This window comes from Hemicordylus capensis, chromosome 6, assembly GCF_027244095.1.
Source record: "Hemicordylus capensis ecotype Gifberg chromosome 6, rHemCap1.1.pri, whole genome shotgun sequence".
Classification (NCBI taxonomy): Eukaryota; Metazoa; Chordata; class Lepidosauria; order Squamata; family Cordylidae; genus Hemicordylus; species Hemicordylus capensis.
In genome coordinates this window covers 135726293-135747041 of record NC_069662.1, presented here as the reverse complement: position 1 = coordinate 135747041, position 20749 = coordinate 135726293, and the positions used below count along the sequence as shown (strand labels likewise).

At 46.2% G+C, this 20749-nt stretch overlaps 1 protein-coding gene across 6 annotated transcripts in view; it reads left to right on the top strand.

Annotated features, from left to right (window-relative positions):
• Positions 1-3537: 3537 nt before the first annotated feature.
• The window catches only part of CROT (carnitine O-octanoyltransferase), a 43172-nt gene continuing 25960 nt past the window's right edge, over positions 3538-20749 (top strand). For 2 of the 6 annotated variants that reach the window (XM_053263962.1, XM_053263963.1), the window contains exons 1-2: positions 3542-3919; positions 19685-19808. In XM_053263962.1, coding sequence (XP_053119937.1) covers positions 3827-3919; positions 19685-19808 — 217 coding nt within the window. In that variant the 5' untranslated portion in view covers positions 3542-3826. Of the gene's footprint in view, positions 3920-14780; positions 14877-16140; positions 16836-19684; positions 19809-20749 lie in introns of those variants that run through there. The other 4 variants (XR_008310226.1, XM_053263959.1, XM_053263960.1 and 1 more) reach the window with 4 other exon arrangements.

Below are 20749 nucleotides of genomic sequence, written 5' to 3'. Positions count from 1 at the left end.
CAGTCCTACATATATTATGATAATTAGAGACTTGGCTGTTAAAAAAACACCAAAGAAATATATATGGTAAAGTTGTGCCGTCAAGTCAGTGTCGACTCCTGGTGCCCACAAAGCCCTGTGGTTTTCTTTGGTAGAACGCAGGAGGGGTTTACCACTGCCATCTCCCATGCAGTATGAGATGATGCCTTTCAGCATCTTTCTATTTTGCTGCTGCCCGATATAGGTGTTTTCCCATAGTCTGGGAAACAGACCAGTGAGGATTTGAACCAGCAACCTTTTGATCCCTAGGCAAGTTACTTCCCCGCTGCCCCATTAGGTGGCAATTGTATATATAACCATTTTTAATTTGCAAAGTAGTTCTGTTGTAACAACTTTGACCCAGACTAAACAGTATGGTGTTAGTTGCCTATAAGCATGAAGCTGCTCCAAGCCTCTAGTGGGGTAGCCAAAGTTGTTACCACAGAGAAGATAAGTTGGTGAAATTTTTGCAAATTAAAAAATTGCTTTCCTATCTTGTTTACTTTGTAGACTGCCTGAAAGTGTAGGGAATAGTATTCTGCACTAGATAGATCTTTGGCCTGATTCAGCTGGGATCTTTCAACATGCTGAAGATTCTGAACTATCTTCAACTGTTGCCTCAAACTGAGTGCATTACAGCAAATTGATCCTACTGCTTGCAAAAGCATACATGATGTTGGCAAGATTCTTACTCTCCAGAGGGCAGAGCCAGCATATTGGATATACTATGACTAAAAAAGGCACTTCTGTAGATAAAGGTACATAGTGTTGGGTTCAGTTTAAACTGTGGGGAAACACAGATAAGTTGTCTTTTTGTTAAACTTGCCTAGGCTATAGCTGTTGCTTTCCGCTTTACATACTATTTTTTGGCATTGAGAGAAAAAAAGACATCCTGGATTCACCCAACCATATTTTGCTTAGGTAATATTTACATGCTAGCCTGGCCACACGTTGGCAGTGGCACTCCCAACATCTTCAAAGGTAACAGAATATAGGGATGAAGCTTTTAACCAGTGAATAACTCTCCTACTGAGAGGTTTTTAGACTAAGCACCAGTTTGGCAGATTTGTACAGATTACTTTCATAGACAAACAGTACAATTATAGATATCCCTCTCACTAAAGAAAATCCCTTTACAGCCTTGCCTTCCAGTTTCTTGGCTTTCTGAAAATAAAAGGGGAAAACACCTTAAGAAGCTGACTAGATCCTTCAGGAACCTTACAAACTCACAGAATGAACAAAACAAAATATTGCAGCATACACATTCCCATATAATACTAACACAATTAGTACCACTCCATTTTAAATATAAGCATATATGGAGCAGGCTGCAATAATTTAACAAGTGGCATTCTACTGCTCGTTATTCAGAGCCTTGTAAACAGTGCTACTATTTACCCTTCATAGATTAACAGCAAACGTGTTCCCACCATGGCAATTCATACCCATGCAATAATCTTGAGGCCTGAGCTGGTGTGCTAGTGGGCGCAAAGTGAAGATGTTGATTGCAGGATGAATCAATACCTTTAGGTAAGGAGTGGCCATGCAGATGCTGTGATTTGTGTGACAGCAGCTCAAAAAAGGAGCCTTGCAATTGTTCAGATCACAGTCATTGTAGCTGCAGTCACACAGCTCCCAGACTGGTACAACTTGCAAATCTGGTACCTGCTATGTGGGAATGTGCCTGTGTTATCTTTCATACCTGCAAATCACTGGAGAACAACTTATTACTGCTGGGACAATGCCATGCCACTGCTTGTGCTTCCAGCATTTTTAACATTAGTTGGCTGAGCTATCATCTTACTTGCTCTGTTTTGTGATCTGTAAATGGGACAGCTTCATCACAATCAAAGCAGGGTTGGATGCAAAGCACCAAGTTGGCACTCTGGCAGGTACCCTTGACAGGGCCCTCTTGATAGTGGTGGTTCCTTATCTCTAAAACCCTCTCCTGAAGGATATCCATCATGGCCCCCACTTTTCTTTTCTGCATTTTAAATTTTTATTAGTTTTACAATATCTTAACAATCCAATTACATTTAATTAAGTAGCCCCAATATTTTTTATGGGCAATAATGACTCATCAGTTCCATAAAGCTTTTAACTGGATGCTAGCTGGTATTTTACTGTTGTAAAAAACCAGTTGTATTGCTTTTTTCTTGTTATTACTGGCTGTCCCCAGAGGACTTTGTTCTGAAAGGCAGAATGTAAATATTTTAAGTAAAGTACACTTTGCACTGGCTTCTGTCACCTTCCAGAGGCAATGGTGAGCCCTGTTTAACTCCGTGCCACCGCCCAGGTGTAGAAGCTATTGATATCATTGCATCATTCCTGAGAATTTCCCGTCTCACAGTATGCCTCGTCTATCGATGTAGTCCTTGATTTGATTACATCTCTGCACTGGCGTCTTCTAGTCATAAAGATGTCCAGGCTCCCAAAGGGGGTTAAGGTGAAGGTTTTACTTGACAAAGGGTTGTGTCTACCTTGCTGAGGCTGGGTAAAGTAACCTACTTGGAGCCAAAGCCTGTGTGGAGCACTGCAGCTAGTCAGCTTATAGTGTTGCACTTGAAATATTGCAACCTATAGTATTGCACTTGCTCAGCTGTATCGGAAACTCTCAATATGCATGCAAAATAAATGCAGGGAAATCAGTCAAAAGTAGCTGGGAGATTCAATTGGGGATTCAATTTTAAACAATTGAATCAGATAAACCCAGATATATTATGGATTAAGCCATAGACATATGTTCAACACACGTGTGTGCACATGCTGCACACAGAATATGCATGTACAGATCTGTAACACACAGTTATTGACATGTTATGTTGAATGCATATACAGCAGTCCATTTCTCATCTGTACCTACACTGGAGGAACCTGTATCCTGATTCAATTTTTAAATGGACACAAGTACAAGCTCCAGGCAGACGTTATTGTAAAAAAGACGCTGTACGGCGCACAAGCATAGAAAGTGGCTGGAAGCCCCACCCTGGCCAGTCACTTGCTCCAGTGCACCACTCACAGTTACAGTGCCTTTCGTCAGAACAGGTGAACATCATATCCATGATGGTGACTGCTCCCGATTATGGAGCAACAACAACAAATAATAATATTTATATACCACTTTTCAACAAAAGTTTTCAAAGTGGTTTACATAGAGAAAATAACTAAGCAAACAAGATGGAAGCCCCCACCATCACGGATATGATCATCTCTTCAGAGGAACACTGCTGTAGCCATGAGCCGGGCAGGGGATGGGCCAGGGCAGGCCTTCCAGCCCCGTTTTCGACACCTGTACTTGTGTCGAGCATCTTTCCAGCAGCAACCCCTGAACAGGACTTGTATGTACCGACATTCATTTGAACAGTGAATCTGGGTGCAGGGCCCTCAAATGCATGGCACAGACAGGGAAGAGTGCTGCTGCAGCTGAGTGAGTAACTGCACAGCCACACGAGTGTTCAACATGATGTCTGAATAGGCGGGTTGTGGCACGCGATTACCGCACAAAGGATTCATTCTAAGAGGGCAGTTCCGGAGAAACTTGGCCTCAGAGCTCTGCGAAGGCTCCGAGAAGGACAAAGGAGGAGCCGGTGACCCAGCGAGAAGCCTTTTCGACGGGCAAACGCTGCCATCTTCTGGACATTCAGCTCCACTATGGCCCAGGCCGACCCAAGGCCTTGCGGAAGGTTTGCGGTGCTTCTCACGGCGGCTTCTCAGGGCAGCGTCGGCTCGGCGGGACGGAGTGGCGAGGTCCGGAGCAGCCCTTTCCCCACCGCACCGGTAGCAGCCTTACAGCCGGGCGGCGTCGCCGATGGTGGGACCCGCCATGGCGGCAGCTGCGCTCAACCGCCTGCTGAGCACCCTGGGCGGAAAGCGGCTGAGGCAATGGAGCCAGCAGTACTGGGTGAGCGCCTCCTTCCCGAGGGAAAAGCCCCCTGGGAGCTGTGCGGGGTGTTACGCGCCCAGGGTTAATTTGCAACCCGTGTCTGGGTGTGTGTGTGTGTATATGTGGTTGCTAAAAGGAGAGGCTGGCCGGCGTGAGGATCACTCACGGCCCGTTCTTCGCTCCTAGTACACAACGTGGCTGTTGTTGTGTACTTAGAAACCGCTTTTCAACAACAAAACACGACGGCTAGGAAATGGTTCCCCGTCCCAGTCTGAAATACAGACACGCACAAACAGGCAACAGCCACTGGCAAGACCGGATCTAGGGATGGGGGGGCGGGGCTACTGCAAATAAGGTTTGGAGGCCCCTCCCTCCCCAAAAATCCCCACCAACACCCCACTCCAGCAGGCAACCCCCACAGTCACAATCAGCCCCACAGCCACGTTTCATATTAACACCCCCACACCAGCAACAGCCACACACCACACTAATAGATGCAAGAATTCTGGGGGCTCTGTTACAAGCAGTCAAGGATAGTTTCCTAATCCTACAGAGCTTGAAACTCATGAGTTTATTCACCGGAACACAGGAAGCTGGTTTATACTAAATCAGACCATTGGTCCCGCTAGCTCAGTAGTGTGTACTCTGACTGGCAGCAACTCTTCAGGGTTTTTCAAACAGAAGTTGTTCCCTACCCTCCCTGGAGATGCTGCCAGCCAGGGAGTGAACCTGGGACCTTCTGCATCCAGTCATGAGCATTCCACTGCGCACTGGCCTCATCCCCTAAGGAAATATCTGACAGCCCTCACATGTAGCCATCCATCCAAATGCAAACCAATATCATGATGGCTATATAGACCCTCCATGTTCAGAGGCACAGCTTTGAATAAAAGTTGTAATCTCTGTAAGTTATCCAATGAGGCTGTTCTCACGAGCAGCAGAAACCGGGCTAAGGGAGACGGCAGCCACGCAGCTCCCAGCAGCCAACCCTCTTAAATGCACACACACACACACACACACACCCGGCTTTAAACTGCCTGCACTCCGCTAACCCCATTGTTTTGGTCATGTGTTGCCCCTGCTAACTGAACAAAGAGACATCTTTAAAAGTGGCGATTATCTTATATTTAGCAGGGGGAGGACAACTGACCCTGCCCAACACCAGCACAACATCCCTCCAGTGGCTGTTGCTGGTGTCTACCTTATGTTTCTTTTTAGATTGTGAGCCCTTTGAGGACAGGGGACCATCTTATTTACAGTATATACTAGTGTTTTCAAGCCCGTTAAAATAACGGGCGCTAGTAGGGGAGAGTTCCGCCGCCGCCGCCAAGAGTGCCGTCCGCCCCCGCTGTCTTCACCGTCTGGCTCCGTCCGCCTTCGCGCCCCCGCCCGCTTTTCTTCCTCCCGGTGCCTTTTTTTGTTTTAGTGGCAGGGCCGGTTCCGCTGCTGCCCCCTCTGCCCTCCCGGTCCTCTCGTGGCCGCCTCTGCCTGCTGGTCCCCCAGCTGCCGCTTCTGCCCTCCCCATAGCCGTTCCTCGGCCGCCTCTGCCCTCCTCATCGGTCGGCCGCTTCTGTCCTCCTTCCCCGCACTCGTTCCAGTCGGGCCGCTCTCTGGTCGGGCCGGTCCCGCTGCCGCCGCCTTTTTCCGCCATTCCCGCCCCCCTCCCTTCTCCCTGCTCCCTCCGGGAGCCAACATGGCCACCGTGTCCCTGCGGCCGTATCTTTCTCGGACGGCTCCGCGCATGCCCAGAACGGCTGAGAAAGACACAGGCAGGGACACGGGATCACACTCAAGCTCTTTATTATAGAGGATTATGTATTTTTTCTATGTAAACTGCTTTGAAAATTTTGTTGAAGAGTGGTATATAATTATTCACCATAGTGGTGTGGCTGCGTGCTGTGGCGACTCATGAGTAGCCCCCCAACAGGGAGGCTACAACAAGCCTCCCGGCGTCGGGGGGGGGGGCAGAATGCTCCGCACACTTGCGTGAGGCATTCTGGGACCTCCCGGAGCCAGGAGGCCCCCCGATTCCTGCTGCCCCAACGGGCTCCATGACAGAGCCAGTAATCATGTGGGTGGCCACCCAGGGCAAGCTGACTGCTCATGTGCCGGGAGAGTGGGTCAAGCCTGCTCTCCTCACAAACCCCCTGGAGGCTCTCCACACTGTTTGTGTGGAGAGCCTCAAAATGCATAGGGATATTTTGACTAAGAGTTACTTCTGCATCAGAATGGGGAGACAAGGGCTGCTACTTTTAATAAATCAAGTTATTTTATTTGACACATACAAGATATGAGGTCAGTTTAATCAAGAATACAAGCATAAAGCAATTAAAGTCCAGGCAATGATCTAGGTTAAATAAGTGACATGTACAGTAATTGACTTAAATAACTAACAGGCATTTAAGGGATTAAGAACTATAGAGTCAAAACAGAATTTCTACAGTGACTGAAAACATGATTCCTCAGCTTAACAGAGATGGAGGAGGAAAGCTGGTCTTGTGGTAGTAAGCATGAATTGTCCCTTTTCCTAAGCAGGGTACACTCTGGTTTACATTTGAATGGGACACTATATGTGAGCACTGTAAGCACCCTTAGGGGATGGAGGCCGCTCTGGGAAGAGCACCTGCATGCTTGCATCAGGGGCATAGATAGGGGAGAGGGGGGCGTGTTTACACCTCTCTCCAGCGGCCCTTTGGAGGGAGGGAGATAATGAAGGAGATAGGGAGGGGTGGAGCTAGAAGGCCCTCAGGAGCTAGGGTGGAGGCGGGTTCTTTGAACCCATCTGCTCAATTATAGGTTCACCTCTGGTTTGCATTCAGAAGGTTCCAAATTCCCTCCCTGGCATCTCCAAGACAGAGCGGAGAGAGACTCCTGCCTGTAACCTTGGAGTTTATTATTATTATTATTATTATTATTATTATTATTATTATTATTATTCAATTTCTATACCGCCCTTCCAAAAATGGCTCATGGTGGTTTACAAAGAGAAATAACAAACAAATAAGATGGCTCCCTGTCCCCAAAGGGCTCACATTCTAAAAAGAAACATAAGACACACACCAGCAACAGTCACTGGAAGTACTGTGCTGGGGGTGAATAGGGCCAGTTACTCTCCCCCTGCTAAATAAAGAGAATCCCCACGGTAAAAGGTGCCTCCTTGCCAAGTTAGTAAGTTCAACTGTGTGATCTAGCATCTCCCTGAAACTTGGAGGAAAACCTCTATTTTTTTTCTGAACATCCAAACATTAAACCATTGAATGGATCTTAAATATCCCAGTGGATTACAAGCTTATAAAATAGGTCACTCCCCGTAGATTGCACATGGGGAAAATAAGGGTATAGTAGAATGGTGAAAGAGAGCTGGTTCAGTAGGACTGTCTTTCTTTGCAAAAAATGCAAAATTCAGAAGTCAATGAACTGACTGTGGAGCTTGCTTTGAAGAAAGCCTGCACAGAATAAGTGAGGGTAAAAGTCAAACTGAGAACCTGAAGCAAACTTTGTGGAAATCCATAGGATTTACCTGCAAGGAAATGTGTTCAGAATCTGTACTGATGTCATGAGGAGGCTCATCCCTTGCCCAAGATATTCTTCCTTGGAAGAGCTTACATGACTCAAACTTCCTCTTTAAACTGATTTATTTGGAAGTGAGCCAGCTCCTCTCTTCTTCACATCCAGTGGTAGTACAGCTCCATACTGCTTTCCTTCACAGCTATGCAACTAAGTGGGAGGGAGAGGAGAGGACAGAGGAGAAATAACTGGCTAGCCGAGGCACTCAGAACCTAGTGGCAGCCGTGAGCCTTATAGGATACTGGATAGTGGTGCTAGTACTCGGCCTGACTTTAGTGGTGTGTGGTGGAGCCCCATGCCAACTGTGTAGGTTGCACACTCCTAATGTAAACCTGGCCATGTTACAGACCCATAATGTGCAACCTTTAAAATTGTAACATTTGAAGTATATGCACTCAGGGAAACGTGCTGGGCATTTGAGCCAACTGTGCCTCTCTGCTATGTGTTTTCAGATTATGCACAACAACATTTTAAAAATCCTATTTTAAAATGTTAAAATACCATTTTTTAAAAGGCCCTAAAAGCAATGGTTTTACTAAGTGCAACTCAGACTGCCTCTCCCAGAAAGACAGTAACCAGGGGTGTAGCTATAACAGAGTGGATGTGTTCAAAGAACCCTGGCCCTCCAGTTCCATCCCTCCCTATTTTCTTCATTATCTCTCTCACTTTGAGGGGCTGCCGAGGAAAGAGGCGAACGCGGGACCCCTCTCCCCTGGCTACGCCCCTGACAGTAACACTTAGCTTCTAAAAATCTACATAAAAACTGTACGCCAAAGTGCATTTGAATTAAGGTATCTGAGAGATTTTGAATGGAGGCATCTGGCATCTCCTTTGATGTTGGGAGCATAATCGTTCACAGCTGAACACAAAACATCTAGGTAAAATGACAGAAAACCAAAGAGAAAGAAAAGATACAGCAGTTATTCCAAGACACTTAATACAACCTAATGCTGTTTGGATCATATGGGATTAATAAAACAATGCATGATACATCTAAAGTAGTAGTTAAGGATTTCCAGCTCTACATTTCTAGCTCTATATTTTCCCTAAGACTATATAATATGTTGTGATTGTGCAAGAGCCTTATGAAAGCGGTGGAGGGGATTCAAGTGTTTTAACTGATGTTTTATTAGGGTACGTTCAACACCTTTCAACCTCTTGCACACTTGTGCTTCGTGAGCATATTGTTAATATCAATCAATCAATTTTATTACAGCCATAGGCCTTACACATTTTGCTGAATACGCATTTTTCATATTGTTAATATGAAGAATGCGTATTCAACAAAATGTGGAAGACAGCCATATTTAAAACCAAATGGACACACCACCAACCAGTGCAGGTTTCCTATTCACATTACTAAGTGAATAAAAGTTTGTGCATGCAAATACCCTTAGACATGCCATCTGCTTGAAAGAGAGAGAAAGAGATCTCTTTATTAAGATCAGCCTTTAGATACACTAGATTAGGGGTGCACAACTCAAATGCCTCAATGGGGCCGAAACCAACTGTGACTTGGCATGTGGGGACTGAGGTCAATTTTAAAATAGAAAGTAATTAAAAGTAATTAAGATAATTAAAATAAAATTAAGACATTTAATTCAAACATTTTATTTTATTTTTTTTAAATAAACATTTAAGAGCTAGTGGAGGGTGGGCCTGTGTCTTCCCCCTCCCCAACAGCCCCCACCCTCTTACCACTGGTGGCCCTGTCACCCCTCAGCCACCACCAGGCAGCCTCCCTGGGTGGTGGGATTGCTGCAGGACTGTATGCTAGGATCTCCCAGCCCTCGGCTCTCCCCCTGCCATGGCCGCCGCCACCACCTCTCACCTCTCTACATCCAGCCGGCTCCCGGGCAATGAGAAAGAGGAAGCTGCCATCCAGGGCTGCCATCCAGGCCGCCAAAGAGCCACTTGGCTATGGAGCGGCATGGCAGCTCTTGGGCAGTGGGAGGGAAGAAAAGCCAAGCAGCAGCTTCCTCCTTCTGCCCGGCCCGCTTCGATGGATCTGGCTACAAATGAAAAGCATTTACACACGTGGACAAATGTATTGGTACCTCTCCACGAAAAAAGAAGAACCCACAATTATCTCTGAAATAACTTGAAACTGACAAAAGTAATTGGCACCCGTCATTGTTTATTCCACATTTAACAAAAATCAGACTTTGCTTTAGAGTTTTGATGCAACAGAATATTTCAAATAATAACTCAAATGAAAATGGCATGGACAAAAATGATGGGACCCTTAACCTAATATTTTGTTGCACAACCTTTAGAGGCGATCATTGCAAACAAGTGATTCCTATAGCAATCAATGCGACTTCTGCACCTGTCAACAGGTAGTTTGGCCCACTCTTCCTGAGCAAACTGCTCCAGCTGTGCCAGGTTTGAAGGGTACCTTCTCCAGACTTCACATTTTAGTTCTTTCCATAGATGTTCGATAGGATTCAAATCAGGGCTCATAGAAGGCCACTTCGGAATAGTCCAGTGTTTTGTTCTTTGCCATTTTTGGGTGCTTTTAGCTGTGTGTTTTGGGTCATTATCGTGTTGGAGGATCCATGACCTGCGACTGAGACAGAGCTTTCTGGCACTGGGCAGTATGTTGTGCTCCAGAATAGCAATAGCAATAGCACTTACATTTATATACACCGCTCTATAGCTGGAGCTCTCTAAGAGGTTTACAATGATTTAGCATATTGCCCCCCAACATTCTGGGTACTCATTTTACCGACCTCGGAAGGATGGAAGGCTGAGTCAACCTTGAGCCCCTGGTCAGGATTGAACTTGTAACCTTCTGGTTACAGGGCGGCAGTTTTACCACTGCGCCACCAGGGGCTCAGAATGTCTTGATAGTCTTGAGATTTCATTGTTCCCTGCACAGACTCAAGGCACTCCTTGCCAGATGCAACAAAGCAGCCCCAAAACATAACCGAGCCTCCTCCATGTTTCACAGTAGATATGGTGTTCTTTTCTTTGAAAGCTTCATTTTTTTCATCTGTGGACATAGAGCTGACGTGACTTGCCAAAAAGCTCCAGTTTTGTCTCATCTGCCCAAAGGACATTCTCCCAGAAGCATTGTGGCTTGTCAGTATGCATTTTAGCAAATTCCAGTCTGGCTTTATAATGTTTTTTTCCCAACAGTGGTGTCCTCCTGGGTCTTCTTCCATTGAGCCCACTGTCACTCAAAAAGCGACGGATGGTGCGATCAGACACTGATGGACCTTGACCTTGGAGTTCAGCTTGTATCTCTTTGGAAGTTGTCCTTGGCTTTTTGTCTACCATTCTCACTATCCTTCTGCCCATTCTGGGGTCGATTTTCCTCTTGCGGCCACGTCCAGGGAGGTTGGCTACAGTCCCATGGACCTTGAACTTCTTAATAATATTTGCAACTGTTCTCACAGGAACATCAAACTACTTAGAAATGGTCTTATAGCCTTTGCCTTTAACATGCTTGTCTATAATTTTCTTTCTGATCTCCTCAGACAACTCTCTCCTTTGCTTTCTCTGGTCCATGTTCACTGTGGGACACACAATGATACCAAACAGCAGAGTGACTACTTTTCTCCATTTAAATAGGCTGAATGACTGATTGCATGATTGGAGGCATGTGTGATACTAATTAAAGAAAACAGCTAATTTGAAACATCATAATCCAATTATTTATTATCTTTTTTTAAGGGTACCAACAAATGTGTCTAGGCCACTTTAGAATATATTTGTAGAATAAGCAATACAATGAGGCGGGTCTCACGATTGGTGAGACCCACCTCCAGAGGGCTTGCAGTGAGAGTGGGCTAAGCCCGCTCTCCCCGCAGACGATCACTGAGCCCTCCCCGTGCGGCCGGATTGGCCGCCCACATGACTGCCGGCTCTGTCACGGAGCCAGCTGGGGCTGCAGGGACCGGGGGCTGCGTGGCCCCCAGAAATTCCAGCATGCTCTGTGCAAGTGCGCAGAGCATGCTGGGGAGACCCCCAAACTGGGAAGCTGCTTTTTAGCCTTCCGGTCAGGGGTCTCCTTGTGAGTTGCTGTGGCGCGGAGCCATGCTGCGGCAACACATGATTGTAGAGCCCAGGTTAGCAGAGCGCTCGCTCCGCTAACCTGGGCTTAGGGGAGGGCTCCGTAAGCGTGTAAACTGCTTGAGAACAACTGGGCTCGCCTGCGAGCCCGGTAGTTCTCATGGTCGCCATAAAGCGGGCTAGGCTCCCTTAGCCCACTTTTTGGCGATCGTGAGAATCTTGATCTCTTTTCACACTTGCTTTGCTTTACTCGATGACATATCAAAGGCATGCAGGTATACATGGGGCAATTGCTTTTCATTTAATCACTTTTCAGGAGGAATAAGACACTTTTTCAATGAGCTGTAAGGGTACTAACAAATTTGTCCACGTGTGTATATCCCGCTCTTCCTCCAAGGAGCTCAGAGCGGCGTACATGGTTATTTTTATCCTCACAACAACCCTGTGAGGTTGGTTAGGCTGAGAGATACATGACTGGCCCAGGACATACATGTGTGTCCTTCATTTGTAGCCAGTTCTGACTGGGTGGAAGTAGGAAACTGCTGTTTGAGCTTTCCTCCCTACCACCTCCCAGCAGCCGCCATGCCGCTCCATGTCTAAGTGACTCTTTAGTGGCCACATGCGCAGTGATGGCCATTTCAGGCAGCGGTGGCAAGCCTCACTCACTGCCCACTCGCTCCCCAGCTGATGCTCTCAGAAAGCAAGTTTCCGCTGGGCAGGCTGGTGGGAAGGTATGGGGAGTGTCCGCTTGGAGGAAGAGAAGTGGCAGCAAGAGCTCTGCAGGCCAGCCAGAACATGCTCACGGGCCAGATCTGGCCTGCAGGCCATATGTTGTGCAGCCCTGCACTAGATGAAACACCATACAAAATATACAAGAAAGAAAGAGAAAACAATAATAAGATAATAACCAGGCAACTAGCTTTACACTGAATAATACATTGGTGTTTTAGTTATTGCTAATAAACCATTGACGTAACCTGCAGGATGCAAGGTGGTGGAGAACATAAAAATCTTTTGATTTGCCTGGATACTTTTTAAAAAGAGGTAAAATTAACTTATGACATATGTCCCAACAAAAAGGGCAATTCAGAAGTAGATCTTTGCATGGGCATGTTTGATTCCCATACAGAATATTCCAATATGTGGCCTCCAAAATAGCTGAGGGGAGCACATCAAAATGGGCCATTGTGAGCACACTCTGCGGCTTTGGAACCTCTGCTTTATCATTTTCATTCACGTACTACCAGCTTAGATTGCTGTAATGTTTTATATGTGAGGCTGCCTTTGAACAGCATTCGGAAACTGCAGCTTGTTCAGAATGCAGCAGGCAGATTGCTAACTGGGGCTGCTGAAGAGAACATATAATGCCAGCATCTAAAGAGCTACATAGCCATCAGTATGCTTCTGGGCTTAGTCCAAAGTTCTAGTGTTAACCTTCATATTAACCTTCTGTTCAAAAGCCCTAAAGCGCTTGGAACCCATATACAGTCATCCCTTGCCAACGCGGTTTTAAGTCTCTGCAACTGGGAAATTGTGGCAGCTCTCGCAACCTGAGCATCCGCGGTTTGGTGAGATGTTTTGGTAATTTGGGTTTCCCCCCATTGATTTCCGGGGCTCAGGGTGATTTTCAGGGGTTCGGGAGTGATTTGTTCTATTGTTAACTGTATTTTGTCGTCTCTTCACGACTGCGATTCCCCATTTGCCATTGATTTCAATGACTCGCCAACCATGAATTCACCAGCTGCGAGGTTTTCCCAGAATGGAACCCTTGCAGTTGGCAAGAGATGACTGTATGTTTAAAGACCTGCCTGTTCCCACATTAACTTGCCAACTCTGTTTTAGAATGGCCTTCACTGGGTGCCTCTGCCTTCCAAGGATAGGTGGGTGGTTACCAGAGAGGCAGAGGTGCACCTAGGTAATTTTGGAGCCTGGACCTAAAGGCCTTTGGAGGACACCCCCTGAAAGTTAAGCATCATCCCCCTACACACACTGTGACACACGGAATTTTTAATCTGTGGGTTTTTGAGGGCTCAAACAGCAACTGAACTCACAAGAATGTAAGGTATATTTATGCAAATATGCACTAGCAGAAACAGTTCAACACGCAACTTAACACTTTCCCCACTCCCCCTTCTGTCTCTGTCTGTACCCGGCGCAGGTCACAGTTGCACTCAGCCACCCGGCGCAGTGCAGGCCCATGATGACCACACCACCCAGGACAGACTAAGGAGGATTTGAGGGCCCCCAGGGGGTGTGGAGGCCCTGAACATCAGCCTCAAAGTCCAGGTGTAAGAGTGCCTCTGCAGAGAGGGACTTTTTGTGGTGGGCACGTTGTAGAATGTCCTCGACTCCTCCCTAAGCATGTGCATTTGGCACCTTCTTTGCTATATTTTAGATGTCAAAGTCTGGCCTGTTCTCTTGTGCCTTTAATCGTTTGTAATCTTTGTCAGTATCTTTGAGCTATTGATTTGGCTTTACAGGCAGTTTTTTTCCTGCTCCCGCTACTCTTGTTTTGATGGCTTTGCTTGTTTTAAATTTTGTATCATAAGCTTGAATCTGTGTGTGATAAGGCAAGGTAAAAAAAACCTTATAGTTAGATAGATGAAGTACTGATGGTGTCAGGAAAGAACACAAAATTGGTCATTATCCTTATTTGATGTTTCTCAGTTTGTTTTCAAAATAACAGTGACTCTTAGGGTTCTATGAAGCCCTGGGGCTCTACAAGCCCCCCATCCCAGGGTTCCACAAAATTTTACAACTTTCTACTTCAGGCATTTTACTTTCTCCCCTTGTGCGGAACATTGGAAACTGCCTTATACAGAACCAGACCATTTGTCCATCCACTCATTTTCACTAACTGGCAGCAGGTGTCCAAGGTTCTAAGCAAGAGTCTTTCCCAGGCCAGCCCTACCTGGAGATGCCAAGGATTGAACCTGGGACCTTCTGCAGGCAAAGCAAATGCTCTATCACTCAGCTATGGCTCCAACCCGAAAATTCAAAACCCGATTTCGGGGTTTTTAATCACTGTCATTGTTTAATTGTTGTTTTCAAATGTTTAAAAATTGTTAATTGTTATATTGTTTTTTAATTTGTTTTAGCTCTTTACTGTTTTAGTGGTGTGTTTTAATTGTAAACCGCCCTGAGCCATTTTGGAAGGGCGGTATACAAATAAAATAAAATCAATAAACAAACCCTCCCCCGAAATGTGTAAATAGACATTTTTATCTTTTAATGTTGTAATGATTAAACAAATCATAGATTTTACTTTATTCTTTGGGGACACAGGGAGAGGAGGTAGGATTTTGCAGGGTTTCAGGAGAGGAGATGCTGTCCTTGCAGGGGTTCCTCAACCAACGGAAATATAAAAACACTGCTTTAAAAGATGAACAAGGTATGGGGAACTTCATTATTCATCTTCTGAAGTGAAATATCTCCATCTTTATTGTTAAGTGCTTTAAATAACATTTGTGTTGCAACTGTCCTTTTTTACTGGGGCAGTCTCTATTTTGCCTTGCTTCTGTCCCTCCCTGGTACATTGCTGGCTGTTTGGCTTTAGGGGAAAATGTAGAGAACGGAAAGCTTTTTCAAAGGTTGCACTCAGGCAGTGCCTATGAGACTGATTGATTAAATGCTGTCACATCAGTGTTGACTCTTAGCAACCACATAGATAGATTCTCTCCAGGATGATCTGTCTTCAGCTTGGACTTTAAGGTCTCTCAGTGGTGCATTCATTGCTGTCATAATCGAGTCTATCCACCTTACAGCTGGTCGTCCTTTTCTTCACTTTTCTCAGCATTATGGACTTCTCAAGGGAGCTGGATCTTCACATGTGTCCGAAGTATGATAGTTTGAGCCTGGTCATTTGTGCCTTGAGTGAAAATTCTGGATTGATTTGTTCTATGATCCATTTGTTTGTTTTCCTGGCTGTCCATGGTATCCTCAAAAGTCTTCTCCAGCACCAAAGTTCAAAGCGTCAATGCTTTTTCTATCTTGCTTCTTCAAAATCCAGCTTTTGCATCCATAGAGTGTCACAGGAAAAACCACTGTCTCAATGATTTGATTCTTTGTAGGTATAGACACGTCATGGCATCTGAATATCCTTTCATCATAGCCCTACCAAGTGCTAATCTGAGGCGTATTTCTAGACTGCTGGATCCTTTACTGTTGACGAAGGCAGACGCTATCCACCACTTCAATGCCTTCATTACCCCCACCCCACCAAGTCCTGCTATGCTGCCTCATCATGGTGGTGGGGTGTTCCTGGGAGGCATGAGCAAAGTACAGCGGGAGATATACTCCCAGTAGGGTCACCCAAAGCGTGACGGTCATCCCAGCTGCCCAGCTAAAGCAAGCAGGCACCTATATTGGGCAGCAGCGATATAGGAAGGTGCCGGAGGCAGACCACTTCAGTGACAACAACAAAGGCATAATTTCAGACTGCGTGGGAGAAGGCAATGGTAAACTACTCTACCAAGAAAACCACATGGCCTATGAGATATAAATATAGGGTGGTGTTTCCCTTCTATCTTAGTTTCATCTAGGAATGAAATAACATATGGGTCAGATGAGACTCAAGCCTAGCGGGGGAAATGGTAATTGTGGACTAGGAAAGAAATAGGGCGGTCCCGCGCATGAAACTGAATGGTGTCATACCGTCCCGGGTGGGTGCAGTAGGGGGTTTGAATTGTTTGTTGCTGCCCGTGCCCGGTAAAAGGTTATCGGAGGCGGAAGGCAAACTTTTAAAATGAGCCCCTAGAAGCGCGCAGAGGTGCACAGAAGAGGGGCTGCGGGCTGGGGGGCGCGGACTCGGGTTGTCCGTGGAGGGGACGCAGCCAGCGAGGGCGCTTCGCAGGGCGTGGGGGGATTAGTGCGGGCGAGAGGAGGAGGAGCCGCCCGACGACTTGCTTTTCTCTTCCCCACCCGCCGCCTTCCCGAAGGGGAGCGGGGGAAGGGGAGCGGGGCAGCGGGCTACTCCCCGCCCAGTTGGGGGCAGCAGCGGGCGAGAAGAAGGGAGAGACTGGAAAGGTGCCCGGTGGCAGTTGCATCCCTCCAGGCCCCCCCGAGTAGGCCCTGCGCCCGCCAGCCAACCAGCCCTGCCCACGACCGCGAACTCCGCCTCGGAGGAGAGGCAGGGCCGAGCGCCAGCGCTTTCTCCTCCCTCCCTCGCTGGGCTGGCTGGAATGTAGGGCAAAGGTGAGAGCGAAGGGGAGGAACGGAGCAGGAGAAGGCGGCGTCGCCTCCCTCCGTAGAGCAGCGCAACCCAGTCCAGCGGCAGCCGGTGTTGCGAAGGGAGAGGGACGGACGACGACGACCGCCGCCACCACCTCAGCAACCAGCGACAGCTTGGGAGGTGAGGAGAAGCCGCGGGGCCTGCGAAGCGCCTGGGCTAGGCCGCGCAAGTGGGGGCTCAGTCTCTACAGATCTTGCAAACCTGCCGTCAGGGGCGCGCCTCCGTCCGCTCCTCTTCTCCGAGTTTCCTGGGGATGGCTGCCTTTCCTTCCCTCTTTTTCTTCTTTTATGTCCCTCCCTATAAGCCGTCCCCGCATCTTCAGGGCTACTGACAATAGCAGTGTCCCTCTCAGTGACGGTGCGGGGGGCAACCAGTGTCCAAAACCGACACGTTCTGCAAAAATGCATGCAAATGTAACGCCTTCTTTTCCCAGGAAAGAGAGGCTCACAGTCACTTTAAAACACATTATCTCTCTCTCTCTCTCTCTCTCTCTCGCTTTGTGGTCCCTTAAAGACTGACATATTGTGGCTTCTGCTTTTATAGACTTCAAAAACGCACTTCATCAAATGCATCTTGGCACAATAGATCCCTGTTAGTTCTTTAGATGCTTCAAGATTCCCTCCCCGCTGCCCCCCCCCCCCGGGTTTGCTGCTGTTAACAGACCTGCAGGGCTGCAGTTGTATACATTCACTAACTAACTTTCTGCACCCTGAAAACCGGTCTCACTGGTCGTGAGCTTGGCTGATTGGACAGGAATGGCTTGTTTTAACTTTTTGCACACTGCCATAGGTGGCATAGAAATAAGAAATGGCAACAAATAATGAGAGCTGAGGGACAGAGTCCGATCTCCGATGCATATTTCCTAATCGGCCTGAATAAGTACAGCATGAACCAGAAGTCCCTTCCAAATCAAAGTGCCCAGTCAAATGTGCAATAGGATTAGAATAGTGATGCAAGGATTCAGTGTCATGGTCATGCATTATGTTTCATAAAAAGCAATAAAGAAATGGCAGTGCCTACCCTAAACACTTTTTATACATGCTGCTAGTAATAAGAGACGTAGGGAGAGAAACAGGAAAGCCCCGCCCCCCCTCTCTATTTCACAAATGTAAAATGCGCTTTGGAAGAATGCATGTCAGATCATACTGTTTTAGTATGGCACCTTTGCAAATTCTTACTGCACTGGTTCACGTGATCACCTATTATCATTGTGGAATCAGGACAGGAACACACTGAGAGAATGCCCACCCTGACGTCATTGCAGGACATCCAGACACATTGCTGGGACATCCTTTAATTGAGTAAGAGGGATGATAATCTGAGTCGCCCCTCTACTTGTGCTGCAAAACCCTAAAAACCTAATGGGATTTTGATTTGAGATTGAGCATGCAAAATATGATCTCCCCACAAATAGAAATGATACCTTGAGGGCCTTGTTAACGTTGCATAATTAAACTGACTTGACATTTGTTCCCAGGGAAGTCTGGGAATTTAGTTCTGTGACAGGGCAGTGAGGCTAGTGATCTCTCATGGAGAACTCTAAGCATCTCATCAAGTAACCCTTGATCAGATTATTTGGGGGAATCTATAGAGGTATGTAACCTCTATAAGTCTGCAGTGTAGGGAGAGCTGAAAGACAACAACTGCACTTTTATTGCACATAAATTGAAAATATTGAAAGGCTGTGAGGATGAGTGTCTCCCCCCCCCCACCGCCAATCCCCATTGCTGTATAGAATGTTCTGAATATCATAAGATCTATAGGTTACTGCATTTTTAAAATTTATTTAACATACTTTTATACAGCCCCAAACTTGCGTCTCTGGGTGGTTTACAATACAACAATACAAATGACAACAGAAAAAGTTAAAACGTTACAAGAATTTAAAATTTTAAAACAGTGTTAAAAACTATGAAAGCAGTATTTAATTAAAAGCGTGGCTGAACAGATGGGACCTTAAGGACTTAATAAGTTGTCAGACATAGGGAGGCTCTTATTTCAGCAGGGAGCACATTCCAAAGCTTTGGGAGAGCAGTGGAGAAGGCCCAAATATCCTGGGGAAGTGTAGGGAAATTAGATGTTCAAAAGTTCTGGTAGGGGACTAGGGCTCAGAGTTTGGAGAGGAACAAAGGGAAACTTTGCCTTGATACTTAGGGCAGCAAGCTGAGAGAAAAGTTCAAAGCAGAGGTTCCCTTCCACCTCCCAGAGCAGATGCTGCACGTGAATTTTACCTGTATTCAACCCAAATATTGCAGCAGCACTTCTCGGCATAGCTATTTTTTAATCCCATGAAATTGTTTTAGCTTTTTTATTCTGTGAAATTGTTTTGCTTTTACTCTGTTTTATATTAATTGGTTTAAATTGTGTACACCGCCTAGAGATACACATATCAGAAGATATATAAACATGATAAATATTATCAGTTTCTCTGATACGTGCCCACTGCCAGTACAGGAGTGATAACCTTGCTTTGAATGGGGAGGGAGGATAGCTGTGGTACTGTTTGCTAGTCTGAAGGAAAAAACGTTTTGTGTGTACAAACTGCACAGCCTCGGGAAGTTCAGAGGAATGTGGGGAGCTGTCTGATAGGTTAGCCCCACATGAAGGTCTGGGTGCTACATAATACCCAAAATTACTTATTTGTACTTCAGTTAAAACATAATATTACAACTAGTTCTGCTTCCTTTGTTATATTTGTGATACCTAATGTTTTTTCAAGAATTCAATTCTTTTATGGCAAGTCACACATATGAAATATGGTGCTACTTATGTGTAATAGTATGCACAGTCAGAATTCTTTTTAATAAATATTCTTCAGGCCTAAATGTGCAAATGAGTGATAATGCTTTGTTCTTTTATTGGCTTTCATGTTTATTACACTGCAAGTGTCAAAGTTCCAACTAAAATTCATTAATAGTAGAGCAAGGAATACAATCAGCTTCTCAATAGAAAATTACTGTTTGCTCTAGATCAAGATCATGGAAAACCAAGTGAGTGATTCTTCTGAAGAACATACGTTTCAGTATCAGAATTCTCTTCCTTCGTTGCCAGTTCCTGCTCTTGATGAATCTTTAAAGAAATACCTCGATTCAGGTATATCAGTTTTTAATAACTGCCTAATAACTTGTATTGTGGGCAGAGGCTAGCTAACTGATGGAAATAGTATTTGGATTGTCATCATTTTAGCCTCATATGTTCATATATGAAGTACTTTCTCCCTTATCTACCTGTCTCCATGCTATCATCATCTTCATGCTATGATTAGATTATGACTCTTCTCCATGTTTGCCTGCCTTTCCCACTAACTGGCGAGAGAGTTTTCTAGGTTGTGGCATTATGTCTATGGAATGCCTTCCTCAGGGAGACTCACTAGGGATGTGTGAGCTGTTTCTAATTCAGCCCAGTTTGAGGGCTCAAAGTCAAGCCAGCCTCGAACTGAACCGGCCCTGGTTCGGCTCGAGATAGAGCCAAACACCCACCCACACCCGCCAGTTTGGGGGTTCTAATTGTTTGTTTGTTTTTAATCCTTTAAACAAACTCATCACCTCCCAGGGGGAGGTCTCCGGAAGTTTCCCCTCCCCCTGTCGGCCTCCCCCCGGTATTGGGGTCACGCAGGTGTCCATTGCACATACATGGAGGACTCCAAAATGGCCACCGCAACTACACAGAGGCCTGGAACAGGCCGAAAACTGGCCATTATGATGCCAGAGGAGGCTGGCAGCGGGAGGGGGAGCCTCCGGAGTCCACCCCATGGCTGCAGCAGTGTCCCCGGAGGCAGTGAGTTAAAAAAAAAAATTACCCCCGAACTGGCTCGAACCGAACTGCGAGGTGTTCAGGGGTGCATGAAACCAAACATGCCTGTCCAGTTGCAGTCCAGTTCAGACTCAAACCAAACCGGGAAACCTGGTTTTGTGCACACCCCTAAGACTCACCTGGTGCTTACTCATTTGTTGTTTTGGTGCCAGGGAAAGAACATTTTTTCATTCAGGCCTTTTCACTATCTTGATCTGGTTTTAGTCTCTGCTGAAATGTGA